At 41.5% G+C, this 15576-nt stretch overlaps 1 protein-coding gene across 2 annotated transcripts; it reads right to left on the reverse strand.

The window, feature by feature from the left end:
• Positions 1-11405: 11405 nt before the first annotated feature.
• LOC120066149 (aldo-keto reductase family 1 member D1-like) lies at positions 11406-15003 on the reverse strand. Of its 2 annotated transcripts, XM_039017306.1 has the most exons (8): positions 14767-14996; positions 14128-14295; positions 13629-13745; positions 13384-13461; positions 12858-12980; positions 12470-12745; positions 11933-12015; positions 11406-11846 (listed from the first exon to the last, which is right to left on the reverse strand). In XM_039017306.1, exons 1-8 carry the CDS (start codon positions 14857-14859, stop codon positions 11804-11806), a joined length of 981 nt encoding a protein of 326 aa, XP_038873234.1. In that variant the 5' UTR covers positions 14860-14996; the 3' UTR covers positions 11406-11803. The 2 variants fall into 2 exon arrangements, with proteins under 2 accessions (XP_038873234.1, XP_038873235.1); XM_039017307.1 differs by lacking the exons at positions 13384-13461; positions 13629-13745 and having other exon boundaries at positions 14767-15003.
• Between the last annotated feature and the right edge of the window lie 573 nt (positions 15004-15576).

Consider the following 15576-nt stretch of genomic DNA (forward strand, 5'->3'; position numbering starts at 1 on the left):
AAGAGCTGTCGACCTTCACTTCATAGAGTATGTCCATGACTTGAATATCTTGAAGACTGGACACGTTCCATGGACAATAGCTCTACTCGATAGGGTAGACATCTAGACTATTCCCAACGCCAGCTGCAGTTTTCAACATTGTACAATCAGAAAAACGCCAAGTAATTTGTCACCAAATGCCCTAATAAGGAAGCATCACCAAACCAGATGAGATATCTTCATAAAGACAAACCAAGCATGAAGCAGAGCCAGCATCTAGGATTCCACAATACTCACAGAATATTCATTTAACTTAACCATTCAACAAACTTATTTTTAGAAGAGCCAAACTCATGCCAACCTTAAATAAAAAGCAGGAAATATGTCACTGTAATTGTGCCTAATGCTTTCATCAGTACAGATGCATGGGAAAGTAAGCATTTTCTTCACCCAGTGGTACTCACCTTTCATAGTAAAGACAGTCTGATGGTTTGAATGTTTAGCCAGATATTGGCCTGTTGGTGTCTAGGTTTTACTATATAACGTGCATGGAGGGGCGGGGGATCTCGGAAACTCCAAACTTTAGTTCAGCCTTCAATGAGCTTCTCGTTTACTTTGCTCTGCACCCTCTTCTACCCCCCCTCCTCTAGTCCCATTCAGAAACCCCCACACACTCTCTCTCTCTCACACACACACGCTCCGTGCAGCACACTAGAGGTCTGTGCCGTCTCAGTGTGGTGGGCCGATTGCATAACCTTCGACACACATTCTCACAGGGTCTCTCTTTCAGCCTATACACTCTTAGAAATGAGGGTACAGTATCGTTCCCTGGGGTACAAAAATATCAAAATACACATAATGTACCTTCAGAGGTACACATAATGATCTCACATGGTACTGTTCGATACCTTTTAGGGTACATACAGAGTATAATGGTAAATGTTTGTACCCCATATTTTGAATATAAAGGTACAATCACACTCACTTACAAAAAATGGGTACAATGTGAAGGTACATTTCTGTTTCCCAGGGTACAAACTAATTTAGTGTATCCTCAATATACTTAAGAATACCCAACATAAAGTGCAATTAGGATTTTTTTGCCACCTGAAGGGAACTAATGGCGTTGTCACTGAGGTGGTACCCGAAAAAAGGCAAAATTGTGCCATTATTATTATCATCATAATATCATATATGCTCTACTGCAGGTTGATTAATGAATGTGTTTTTGCATATACATTGATTGAATTATTGATTGATTAATCTTATGCTACACAAAGATAAATAATATACATTTCTCAACTAATCCAATCAGTTAGTTAGATTTTTTACACACTTTACTGAAATGGTTGTTCCAGTTTAGACCTTTACAGTCTTTGTGAAGGCAGGTTGTGGGTGAATACAAATTCCAACTGTTGGATATCCTACCTCTGGCTGGAATACAATAGGAATAATTACAAATCACTTTGCAAGCCAGCATATGTGACTTGCAGGTAGGGTTGCACATTTCTTGTAACGTACACAAACATACCGGGTTTTCCAGAAATCCCGGTTGGAAAAGTCCTGGAAGCAGGAGAGAATAAGCAGGAATGCCTTCAAGCAGGATTTTTTGAAAATCTGTGAATTTAGCAAGCCTACTTGTCGGCCTGATGTGCCCTGTAACCCGTGAATTTCAGGCTGTTGTATTAGCGTAAATCTAGACCTCATATTAAGCCTTAAGAAATATTTTATATATTTTATAATTTCATTCTAATGATAAAATGATGTATGCCCAGAACTCATTTGATGAAGACCACAGAATGAACATGAACAAACTAAAGAAAATGTCTCCGTCACTAACAAATACGGTCATGGGTGGTAACTCTTCGATGCACTCGAAAAGGCAAGGCACACTGGGAAATTATATCGGAGGCATGGCTTAGTGGGAGAGTGGCTTTCAGATTGTTATTTCAAATCAAATCAAATTTTATTTGTCACATACACATGGTTAGCAGATGTTAATGCGAGTGTAGCGAAATGCTTGTGCTTCCAGTTCCGACAATGCAGTAATAACCAACGAGTAATCTAACCTATCAATTCCACAACTACTACCTTATACACACAAGTGTAAAGGGATAAAGAATATGTACATAAAGATATATGAATGAGTGATGGTACAGAACGGCATAGGCAAGATGCAGTAGATGGTATCGAGTACAGTATATACATACTGTATGAGATGAGTAATGTAGGGTATGTAAACATAAAAGTGCATAGTTTAAAGTGGCTAGTGATACATGTATTACATAAAGATGGCAAGATGCAGTAGATGATACAGTACAGTATATACATATACATTATATTAAGTGGCATTGTTTAAAGTGGCTAGTGATACATTTTTGATCAATTTCCATCAATTTCCATTATTAAAGTGAGCTGGAGTTGAGTCAGTATGTTGGCAGCAGCCACTCAATGTTAGTGGTGGCTGTTTAACAGTCTGATGGCCTTGAGATAGAAGCTGTTTTTCAGTCTCTCGGTCTCTGCTTTGATGCACCTGTACTGACCTCGCCTTCTGGATGATAGCGGGGTGAACAGGCAGTGGCTCGGGTGGTTGTTGTCCTTGATGATCTTTATGGCCTTCCTGTGACATCGGGTGGTGTAGGTGTCCTGGAGGGCAGGTAGTTTGCCCCCAGTGATGCGTTGTGCAGACCTCACTACCCTCTGGAGAGCCTTCCGGTTGTGGGCGGAGCAGTTGACGTACCAGGCGGTGATGCAGCCCGACAGGATGCTCTCCATTGTGCATCTGTAGAAGTGGCCACCGTTTAGTGGAAGTGTTGTACCAGTTTAACTGGTCTATGGTGGAGGTACATTTTTGTCACTGTGGTTGTACTGTATAAAGGCAAAAAAGCTGCATATGGGAGGGCATATCCCGCTCAGCACAGTCAAAGCCTGTCTTTGTCCTGGCACCCAATTGGTGGAACCAGCTTCCCCTGAAGCTAGGACAGCAGAGTCCCTGCCCAACTTCAGAAAGCATATAAAACCCTACCTCTTCAAACATTATTTTAAATAATCCCCCTCTTCACCTTGACCCCCCACCCCAAAAAATGTTTTACAAAAAAAAAAAAATCTGTACCAACACGGCTCTTGACTCCCCCCCCCCCCCCCCCCCTTCTAGCTCTGACTTTGCTGATAACCACTTTATAGAGGAAAGTGTACTTACTAAGCCTGTGATACAGTGCATAAAAAAAATGAAATATTACATTTACATAAGTATTCAGACCCTTTACTCAGTACTTTGTTGAAGCACTTTTGGCAGCGATTACAGACTTGAGTCTTCTTGGCACACCTGCATTTGGGGAGTTTCTCCCATTCTTCTCTGCAGATCCTCTCAAGCTCTGTCAGGTTGGATGGGGAGCGTGGCTGCACAGTTATTTTCAGGTCTCTCCAGAGATGTTCGATTGGGTTCAAGGCCAGGCTCTGACTGGGCCACTCAAGGACATTCAGAGACCTGTCCCGAAGCCACTGGCTGTGTGCTTAGGGTCATTGTCCTGCTGGAAGGTGAACCTTCGCCCCAGTCTAGAGCACTCTGGAGCAGGTTTTCATCAAGGATCTCTCTGTACTTTGCTCCATTCATCTTTGCCTCGATCCTGACTAGTCTCCCAGTCCCTGCCGCTGAGAAACATCCCCACAGCATGATGCTGCCACCACCATGCTTCATCTTAGGGATGGTGCCAGGTTTCCTCCAGACGTGACGCTTGGCATTCAGGCCAAAGAGTTCAATCTTGGTTTCATCAGACCAGAGAACCTTGTTTCTCATGGTCTGAGAGTCATTTAGGTGCCTTGTGGCAAACTCCAAGCGGATTGTCCTTCTGGAAGTTTCTCCCATCTCCACAGAGGAACTCTGGAGCTTTGTCAGAGTGACCATCGAGTTCTTGGTCACCTCCCTGACCAAGGCCCTTCTCCCCCGATTGCTCAGTTTGGCCGGGCAGCCATCTCTAGGAAGAGTCTTGGTGGTTCCAAACTTCTTTAATTTAAGAATAATGGAGGCCACGGTGTTCTTGTGGACCTTCAATGCTGCAGAAATGTTTTGGTACCCTTCCCTAGATCTGTGCCTCGACACAATCCTGTCACGGAGATCTATGGACAATTCTTTCGACCTCATGGCTCGGTTTTTGCTCTGACATGCATTGTCAACTGTGGGACCTTATATAGACAGGTGTGTGCCTTTCCAAATCATGTCCAATGGTAGACTCCAATCAAGTTGTAGAAACATCTCAAGGATGATCAATGGAAACAGGATGCACCTGAGCTCAATTTCGAGTCTCATAGCAAAAGGGCTGAATACTTATGTAAATAAGGTTTTTCTGTTTTTGATTTTTTAATAAATTTGCAAACATTTTGAAAATCCTTTTTGTTTTGTCATTATAGGGTATTCTGTGTTGATTGATGAGGAAACATTTTATTTAATATATTTTAGAATAAGGCTGTAATGTAACAAAATGTGAGTCTGAATACTTTCCGATGGCACTGTTTGTGGTTGTCCCACCTAGCTATCTTAAGATGAATGCACTAACTGTAAATCGCTCTGGATAAGAGCGTCTGCTAAATGACTAAAATGTGAATGTAAATGTACCTGTGGAGAAAGCTACTATCTGGGGTACAATTATGTACCTATTAGAAAAAGTACAAAGGAGGCCCTTACAGGGTACCACCTCAGTGACAAGCAGTTGTACCCGTTTAGTAACAAATGTAAACCTTTTTTTTCTGAGAGTGTAGAGAGAGTGTAGAGAGAGAGAGAGTGAGTGAGTGATCTAACTATATATACTGAACAAAAATAGAACGGAACATGTAACAATTTTAAAGATATTACTGAGTTACAGTTCATTGAAATAAATGAATTAGGCCCTAATCTATGGATTTCACATGACTGGGCAGGCTGCTTTTTTTTACAGACAGAAATACTCCTCAGTTTCATCAGCTGTCCAGTTGGCTGGTCTCAGATGATCCCGCAGGTGAAAAGCCGGATGTGGCCGGATAAGCCGGATAAGAAAAAACATGTTTTATTATGTGTGTGTGTGTGTGTGTGTGTGTGTGTGTGTGTGTGTGTGTGTGTGTGTGTGTGTGTGTGTGTGTGTGTGTGTGTGTGTGTGTGTGTGTGTGTGTGTGCTTGAGTGAGTTATGATACATGGAGGGAATTATTGGCTAGTTTGGTTCATCAGGCTGACACCCAGTCCTCTTATTGAGGGATGATGTGGTTTTGGCAACGTGAAGATAAGAATTCCGGAGTATGGTGTCTGTTAGGAACTGTACTACGTGAGGTGCCGCATTGGGGAAGGTGAAGGTTATTGCAGTATCTTGTGTTATATACTGATGGATGGATTTCAGAATTAACCTGGAAGAATCCATTGAAGGGTTTATGGAAACTGTCTGAGAGGTATGAGTTTTTGTAGATGAAAATGCATAATTGGCGTACATTAATGTCATAAATAGACAAGATATTGAGTTTCTTAAACAAAGGTGCAGATGGAGCCAGTTAATTAGAGGAGGTGGCTAGTCTAGCAAATGTCTTTTGTATGATGAGTAATTGTGTAGGTAGGAGGCATATGTACTGGCCCAGACAATATTACAGTAAATGAGATATGGCTAAACTAAGCTATAGTATAGTTAGGAATCAAGCTTAATGAACCAAACCTCCAATCTCTCTGATGATACCAACAGATTTGATCACTTTTCTACAGACAAATTGAATACGATCTTTCCAGGATAACTTTTCATCAATTACAACTCTGAGGAATCTAGTGGATGTGACTTGTTCCTTTTTTTTCCATTCCCACCAATTGAGATTCTTGCTCTTTTTAAAAATGTATTTACAATATTTCTCATTCTTACTAGTGAATACAATAAAGATGGATTTTCTTTTTACATTATAGATAATTTGTTTATCTGGAAGCATTCAGACAATTTGACCATACCTGAGTTGGCTTCTTTAATTAGTGAATCAAAATTGTGTGAAAATCTAATTGGTATCATCAGCAAAGAGAACGGGAAGTATGGTAGAAGACATCGCAGCAAGGTCATTGATATAGATTAGGAATCACAAAGGTCCCACTATCAACCCTGTGACACACCACAGGACATCTTGGCCCTGGTAGATGCACAGCCGTTTGCATGAACAAATTGTTCTCTATCATATACAACCAATTATACTGTATGTATAATCATGAAAACGGTAATCAAGGAAAGGGAGATATCTGGTCAGTTGTACAACTGATTGCATTCAACTGAAATGTGTCTTTCACATTTAATCCAACCTCTCTGAATCAGAGGGCTGCCTTAAATCGACATAATAATGCAATTTAGAAAGTAATATATCATGATCAATGGCGTCAAATGCTTTGGATGAATCTAAAAAGATGCCAAGAGCGTATTCATTGTTGGTGTAACGATGTGCGCTGAGAGTCGGGAAGCAAGTTCAGGGAGTGAGTGTTTTAATAAATAAATGGAACATAAAACAAAAAAAGAAACAAACAACGCACAGACATAACACTGGAACAGAAACAATGACGTCTGGGGAAGGAACCAAAGGGAGTGACATATATAAGGAAGGTAATCAGGGAAGTGATGGAGTCCAAGTGAGTCTGATGACGCGCAGGTGCGTGTAACGATGGTGACAGGTGTGCGCCATCACAAGCAGCCTGGTAACCTAGAGGCCGGAGGGGGAACACACAAGTGACAGTACCCCCTCCCGACACGCGGCTCCAGCATGAGAGCCTGATGAGCTGACCTCCCAGGTAACTCCGGTTCGGTCATCCGGACCGACATTAGCTCCAACACAAATAAATACAAATCAAAAACACCCCTTGATGCTTCCCTTTGGTGAGGCGTTATTCTATAACGAGTGCGCTGAGAGTCGGGAAGCAAGTGCAGGGAGTGAGTGCTTTAATAAATAAACGCAACAATGAACACGAAACACAAACACCGCACCTACATGAAAACAGAGTCAATAACACCCGAGGAAAGAACCAAGGGGAGTGACAGTAATCAGCAGCCTGATGACCTAGAGGCCGGAGAGGGAGTATATATGACAGTTGGTAAGGGCTGTAAAGTTGCAAAAGAGACATTTCTGTGGGGTAGTTTTTATGAAAACCATATTGGTGCTCATATAGACTACAGTGTTGATTTAAATGTTTCGACATTCTCTTATACACCAATTCTGGGGGGATTTTAGAAAAACATGGTAGTACAGATATTGAGTGATAATTTGTAAAAGATCTTGGATCCCCAGATTTATAGAGGGTGATCATTTTGGAAAATGTTTTAATCTTTAGGAACAATACCAGTTTGCATAGATTTGGTGAAGATATACGTTAGAGGCTCAGTAATCGAGGAAGACACTGATTTCACCAAAGAGGCATCAATCTCATCATGACCTGCTGCTGATATCATTAAGTTTCCAGTTACCTCCATCACCTCCATTACATCTGGAAGATCAAACTGAAGGAAAATGTCCCTTAATGTGCGCGTGCGCTCTCTCTCTCACACACACACACACACACACACACACACACACACACACACACACACACACACACACACACACACACACACACACACACACACACACACACACACACACACACACACCAAAGAGCCCCATCCCACCCCATCTCATATTCCTTCAGTCAAGTGAGATTTCTAAGCTGTCTGCACTGACTGATTGTAATTAAAACATCACTCCTGCTTAGTGAAGCCCCTGCTCCCAAACACATCCCTGATTCAGCTCCCAGAAAATAGTCTTTATTCCCCGACCGGATCCCTTCCTCACAGGCCCAGCACACCATTCACAACATTTTCCCACCGCAGGGGGCTAGAGTGGCCAAGTTCAGAGCATTTGTTTGAAAGTCGTGGGTCTTAACAATCTAGAAGCCTTTTCTGAGGCTGATGTGTTTTGGTCTTTTGTGCTTTGCAGGTTATTTTGGGGTCAGTGTGTTTTTTCCTTTCTTTCTACCCCCATTTTCCTTTTCCTTTTCAAATTGTATTATTATTCTAGTCAAAGACATAGAAGTTTGCTTTCCCACAACCTGTAGTTGTTTGACTTTGTTGTACTTGTTGTATTCAGGGTCTTGCAGTGACCGTAAATTAGAGATACAGATTGGCTTTGTCAGATAGCTATCTATCAATGTGGAACCAACAAATGATCTATCTGCATAATATATTTTACTGTACTTCTTTACTACGTCTATTCTAATGATCACTCACAGTGCTTTACACTGTATTCCACCACCAAACTGCTTCTAGTTCATAATGTATGCATAGAGATTCTTGACCTGTATATAATTTGCAACAGAACTGACTAACAGACAGAACTGAATAGTAGACAGTCTATAGCTCTGTACAGAAGACAGCAAGGACAGCAACTTACATAACCAATACTGTTGTCTATGAAATTGTGTTTACCCGATACAACAACCCATTTAACCTGCCAAAAGGGTGGGATGATGTTTCATCAGTAGTTGTAACCTTTGGCAGAGTTCTCCTAATGCCTGCTTCTTGTAGTAGTTTGACATTGGATCTTTCATCTTCTCATTTCACTGTGTGCTGGGTCACCATGACTCAGTCCTTATACAAGGACCTAATGAGCTTCTTCAAGTTTGTATTGGCGGATTGCAACCCACTGACAGATGCATACACCGCCACCTACTGTACTGGAGTGTGAAGCCAGTCACAACCTACCAGTATATTCTCCTAGCTAACCCTGAATTTCTAATAAAATAAAATAATTCCCTACAAATCTCACGACTCCCATCACCCCCACCCAAAATAACCTGTTAATTAAACAACCTCTCCCTTACTACATCAATCATTTCACAAAATAATAATACATGTTCAACCGTTTCCTGTACCATACCGCCATTACACATCCAAGTACCATTCAATCCTGTATGCCCTAACCCCATCCTATACAACGTCACTTCCTCCCGTCGGTTCCCATTATATGACACTATTTCCCGTACAGATTTGAACTAATAATCCCAACAGGATACATCTATAAGTACAGTTGAGAGGATTGTTGGTTTGACCATGGGTATGCCCAGATTGATCAAATAGAATGACCATCCCACTGGGCACATACGTCAGTTCAACAGTTTAATAACTTATTTACATTTAATTGAGTTGTAAACTAATGTGAATTCAACATGAAATCAACAAATATTTGAACCATGTCATTGGAATTAGATTAAAAGTGGGGAAAAAAAAAAAGAATGATATTGAAATTCCTTTCAACGGCATCACATTAAATATTTTGGTTGAAATGACGTAGAAAAAACGTTGATTCAACCACTTTGTGCTTAACGGGATAATATCAAATACTCCATCCACTACCTCAAGTGTATATGTCACGGCCGTCGTAAGGAGGAGACCAAGGCACAGCATGCGTACATTCTATTTATTTAAACGAATGAACACTAAACAAACTAAACAAAATGAACCGTGAAGCAATACAATTGAGTGCTGAACAGGCAACTACACATAGACAAGAACCCACGAAACCAAAAGGGAAGATGGCAACCTAAATAGGATCCCCAATCAGAGACAACGATAAACAGCTGCCTCTGATTGGGAACCAATTCAGGTCACCATAGACCTACAATTACCTAGACTTACAAAACCCCTAGATCTACAAAAACTCTAGACAAAACAAGCATACCCACCCTCGTCACACCCTGACCTAACCAAAATAATAAAGAAAACATAGATAACTAAGGTCAGGGCGTGACAGTATGTGATCAGTACAATTTTGTTTTAAAGGTCGACTTAGACATGATAAAAGGAGTCAAGACAATGTTAGATGTACAAAATTAAAGCAAAACAACTGCTTCAGGTCACCATAGTTCAGTCGTTCAGTGCTGTTTGCCAGTAAAGCTTAATTAAATTTGCCCGCACATTCCATTCTTTAAAATATGTATCAAGACCTTAATTGTCACACTTGGTGATTTCCACCGGTCTAAAAAAGCACAAAGAGAAAAAGGTGCCAACAACATTTCCTTTCAGTTTCCTGCTGTTCTTCACTGTACTGCGACAGGTTGCTGATCAGAATGTGGTTGCATCCCAAATGACAACCTATTCCCTTTGTAGTGCACTACTTTTGACAAGGGCCCATAGGACTCCCATAGGGCTCTGGTCAAAAGTAGTGAATAGGCTGCTAATTAGGACTCACCCTGTGTCTGTCTGTCAGGCTGAAGACGCTGCCCTGTCTTTCCTTATTACAATCAGCCTGTCTTGTTCATAACAACCATGCTGTTCATTAGGAGGTTTAAGCATGCAGATCGAGGTCTCCTGTTGTGAGGGCAGGTCGTTTGGGCCTGAACTGTGGTCTGACTGAGACACAGTGGGAAGGTTTGTCCATAAATATTCCCATAGTGCCCTGCTTTATCTTAATTGGACCAATGCGTTGCACTAAGAGGCCATGATGACACATCTAAATGGTTGATGGATGTAAAGTCAGTGGTTGAAAAGCATGTAGTATTATCATGAGTACTCCACACATTTAAAACAATTGGAAATTCAGTGGCTCAGCTGGGCATTGAGGAATATGTAGAACTATGTCAAGTATGGGGACATGTATTACAGAGATATACACTGAGTTTACAAGACATTAGGAACAACCTCTTAATATTGAGTTGCACCCCTTTTTGCCCCTCAGAACAGCCTCAATTTGTTGGGGGTATACTTCTACACCTGCATTGCTTGCTGTTTGGGGTTTTAGGCTGGGTTTCTGTACAGCACTTCGAGATATTAGCTGATGTACGAAGGGCTATATAAAATAAACTTGATTTGATATGGACTCTACAAGGTGTCGAAAGCGTCCCACAGGGATTCTGGCCCGTGTTGACTCCAATGCTTCCAACAGTTGTGTCAAGTTGGCTGGATGCCCTTTGGGTGGTGGATGATTCTTGATACACACGGGAAACTGTTGAGCGTGAAAAACCCAGCAGCGTTGCAGTTCTTGACACACTCAAACCAGCGCACCTGGCACCTACTACCAAAGGCACTGACATATTTTGTCTTGCCCATTCACCTTCTGAATGGCACGCATACGCAATCCATGTCTCAATTGTCTCAAGGCTTCAAAATCCTTCTTTAATCTGTCTTCTCCCCTTCATCTACACTGATTGAAGTGGATTTAACAAGTGACATCATTCAGGGATCATAGCCTTCACCTGGTCAGTCTGTCATATAAAGAGCAGGTGTTCCTAATGTTTTGTACACTCAGTATAATAGGACATTCTTTTCTATTGAATTGTTGTTTCTACCCTATAGGTTAGTGTGTCAGATAAACATTGATTGGTTAGGGTTAGTGGTTAGGTAACCTGGCCTGAGTGCCTGTCTGTTTCTACTCGCTTGCCAACTACTTGTCACACTAGACCAGAGTTCCCACTTAGAAGTCAGCTTGACGTGCATTTATTGATCGATAAACAAACACTAGGAGCAGGAATGTCTTAACAGTGTTATGAGACTATTGTTACATATCAGAATACTTCAGCATATTTGGGATACTTCAGCAGTCTTCGGTTATTATACTTTTTAAAATGTGTTAAATACAACTAAGGTGCAATAGGGATTGATTTCTCAAACAGTTTTTTCGTGTCAACTGGTCAATGGTTTTCATTCATTGTCAAGTAGAGCCCCCTAGTGGTCTTTTGATGAGGGGTACTGCCTCACAAAATGACAGAATTAACCCAAAGAAATGTAGGCTACTACAGTATGGTTCCACACAAAGAAATGAAACATGTTCAGTGAATTTGTCAAGGGTACAGGAAAACATGGAGTTATATTGCCAGGCTTAATATTCATCCAGAAATGGGTATTCAGGATGGTCACTCCACCTGTGGGAAAAAGAACCAACACACTGTATCAACACCTAAATATAAAAACTGACTCAATATTGTAGCTACTAAAGTGCAATACTTACATTAAAAGCTCCACAAAACGGATGTCTTTGTTCAGTCCTTCAATTGCTTTCATTTCATCCTCAGTGAGTGAAAAGTCAAATATCTATAACAGAGTACAAAAAGGGGGTATAACTGAAATAGGTCACCATGCAGTATACAAAACATTAGGAACAGCTTCCTCATATTGAGTTGCACCCCCTTTTGCCCTCAGAATAGCCTCAATTTGTCAGGGCATGGACTCTACAAGGTGTCGAAAGCGTTCCACAGGGATGCTGGTCAATGTTGACTCCAATGTTTCCCACAGTTGTGTCAAGTTGGCCGGATGTCCTTTGGTTGGTGGACCATTCTTAATACACAAGAGAAACTTTTGAGCGTGGCACCTACTACCATACCCCGTTCAAAGGGACTTCAAAGTGGATTTAAAAAGGGATTAAGGGACCATAGCTTTCACCTTGATTCACCTGGTCAGTCCATGTCATGGAAAGAGCAGGCGTTCCTAATGTTTTGTACACTCAGTGTATATTAGTGGTTGTTGACTATGTTTAATTCAGTTGAACCTGAAAGTTGTCCTTGATCCTGTGAGCGCTGAAGCTTTTGGGGATGACCACCACTCCTCTCTGGACATTGAATCGCAGGGCCACCTGAGCACTGTTCTTTCTGTACTTCTTTGCTATGGAGACCAGGACCTCATCCTCCAACAAAGGAGGGCATTTCAGGTTCACCCAGGAGGCGTCCCTTGAAGTGCCTAAGGGGCTGTAGCCTACGATCACAATGTTATTCTGACGGCAGTACTCAAGCAGCTTGGGCTGAGTGAAGTATGGATGGCACTCGACCTGTATTGAAAATATATATATAGCACTTATTAGTTATGTGCACAAATCTCAAATGAGGTTTTGCAAATGTAATTGCATAAGCATCTCAGCATTGAGAGAGAGTTTGCCCCACCTGGTTGGACACAGGTCTGTGTTTGAGGCCAGGCTTTCTCAGTAGAAGCTCCAGCTGTCTCCTGTTGAAGTTGGAGACTCCCAGAGATTTGACCAGCCCTGCATCTTTGCAGGCCTCTAAAGCCTGTTGGAAGAGAGGAGACTTTAAAATATGTCCTTCATACTGATTTACCAGAATGAGAGAGACATACCCCAGAGAAAAACACAACACAAATTCTAGAGACTGGAGAACTTTGGAAAGAGGTTGACTGACTATTTATGGCGTTGTCCTTGACACAGAGATTAGAGCCAAGGCCATTGCAATTGAATTTATATTTGTGCCCAGAATATTTACTCTGGGTTTTGTATATAGGCTAGTGCCTATGCTGTTCTAATACTCTGTAGTACATTGTTTTTCTTATATTGTTCATTATAACCACCCCATAAGTATGCTGATTGTTGAGATTCCTTCAGCTATTCTAAACACAATTGATTCTGATAATGAGACGATGATGCAGTTGGCTATGGGCCGGGAAGACAGAACTCACCTCCCATGTTGCACATAGGTCTGTCTCATGGTACATATACCGCCCATCCTCATATTTAGGATAAAACTCTACACCAGGCTGAAATTGAGATACCGTGATAAGAATGAATGACACATTTGAAACATTTTGAGTTGACTTAAAAATAGTTCATAACTTTTTAGAATTGGTATTTTACATTGGCCTTGAAGTGGTGGGTGCAATTTCAAACTGACGTCTGTAGACTACAGTAGTTACAATCTGTTAACCTTGAATGCAGTGGGCATCTCGATGATGTATAGATCCACATAGTCCAGTTTCAGGGCCTTCAGTGTCCTCTCTAAGGCAGGCCTGACGAGCTCTGGGGGGTGGAAGGTGTTCCATAGCTGAGACAGGTAGAAGGAGATTGCAATGACCAACCGCTCTTAGCCTGTCAGACCTGGGTTCAAATACTATTTGATATCATTTCAAATACTTTAGCGTTGCTTGATTGCAATAGAACCAATGGAAAAGACCCCAAAATACAAAACAAATACAAAAGGTATGTAGTCTTTGTCCAGTTTACCGGACAAAGATTATCACCTATTCCTGGACAAAAATGCACTTTCAATTGGGAATCCTCATTGAACATGCTTCTAGTTCTGAATCAAGGACTACGCATCTGTGCCAGTGTAACCGGCCCTTAAAATAAAGGCCTACTATGGTTCTGTGATAGAAAGTTAAGTGATGTTGAAGTGTGTAAATCAACCAGCAATAAAACAACTTCACCTTTCCACAGTAAAAGATGTCTTCTCTTTTGACGGTTCCATCCTCAATTTTCTCTCTTATGGCTTGGCCTACTTCGTGCTCATTGAAATACACCAAAGCCCCATCAAAGTGTCTGTACCCTACATCTATTGCATGCTTCACACTGTTTAACGCTGTGCCTCTGGGTGTCTGTCAAAAAACAGAGTTAAGAGAGTGAACTTACATGAAAGAAATAAGTCAATTTATTTCTTAAACTTAGAGACATTAGTAAGGCCTACTTCGTTTTTTACTAGTTATTGTTTAACCAGTCAATCACAGCAGTTAACATGGACTTTGTGCTCATATGAACATGGACTCATTTGATCTTTGATTCTCAAAGCGCTTTCTAGTTTACAGGTGGTTGACCTCGTCCCCAGGCTAAACGTGTCTGGGACTGAGATTAACAGGTGGCCTGCCTGTCAGTGAAAAATCCTAATTATGTTATCCAAATCAGACTGTCAGGTATACTCTTGAAAAATGTGAAATTCAAATATTTCTATTCTTGAATACTCCACCAACAATGTAATGTGAAGTTTTTGTGCAGGAGTACATTTTGTCAAATATTTTTTCCCACATGCACCTGGTGTTCAAACTGCTCTTAAAAAAAAATGTTTCCCTTACCGTTCGTGGGTCTCCATAAGTCCCCAGTCCAAATAGGGGAATCCGGTTCCCATCACTGAGGGGAACACTGTGTTTCTCAGCAGTCAAGTTCATCTCTGAGGCTGTCTGGACTATGGGAGAAGTGAGGCTAGGGCTTCTTTATGTAGTAAACGTAATGGCTAATGTATTACTGAGCTACCTTTGATCCAGAGTGCAAAATTACCCTTCCAGCAGACAGTGCTCTGCTCTCTGTGTCACAGTACAAAATGGTGTCACGACTTCTACCGAAGTCAGGTCCCTCTCCTTGTTCGTGTCAGAGTCATATGTATAGGTGGCAGGGAAGTCAGGCGCAGGAGAGTCAAACGGAGTGTAAATGGAGTCTTTTAATATCTGTCCACTTAACATGCTCCAAACACGAAAATGTACATACATAAAATAAACATGGGTACGAGGACCCGTCGCACACCTATACAGCAAGAAACAACACTGACATAAAACAATCTCTGACAAAGACATGAGGGGAAACAGAGGGTTAAATACACAAGAGGTAATGGATGGGATTGAAAACAGGTGTGTGGGAAGACAAGACAAAACCAATGGAAAAATGAAAAATGGATCGATGATGGCTAGAAGACCGGTGACGTCGACCGCCGAGCACCGCCCGAACAAGGAGAGGCAACGACTTCGGCAGAAGTCGTGACAGTTCGGGCGGCGTTCGACGTTACCGGCCTTCTAGCCATCGCTCATCAACTTTCCTTTTTCCATTTGTTTTGTCCTTGTTTTACACACCTGGTTTCAATCCACCAACTACTTGTTCATTATTTAACCCTC

The sequence above is a fragment of the Salvelinus namaycush genome, chromosome 21 (genome assembly GCF_016432855.1).
Source record: "Salvelinus namaycush isolate Seneca chromosome 21, SaNama_1.0, whole genome shotgun sequence".
Lineage (NCBI taxonomy): Eukaryota > Metazoa > Chordata > Actinopteri > Salmoniformes > Salmonidae > Salvelinus > Salvelinus namaycush.

Bases quoted from the DNA above. Each gene is read 5' to 3' on its own strand.
- LOC120066149 (XM_039017306.1), bottom strand. From the start codon at position 14,859: ATGAACTTGACTGCTGAGAAACACAGTGTTCCCCTCAGTGATGGGAAC. The intron at 12,746-12,857 runs GTGGGGCAAACT...TTTTCAATACAG, and splicing joins ACAGACCTGTGTCCAACCAG to GTCGAGTGCCATCCATACTT. The intron at 11,847-11,932 runs GTAAGTATTGCA...TTTTTCCCACAG, and splicing joins CGTTTTGTGGAGCTTTTAAT to GTGGAGTGACCATCCTGAAT.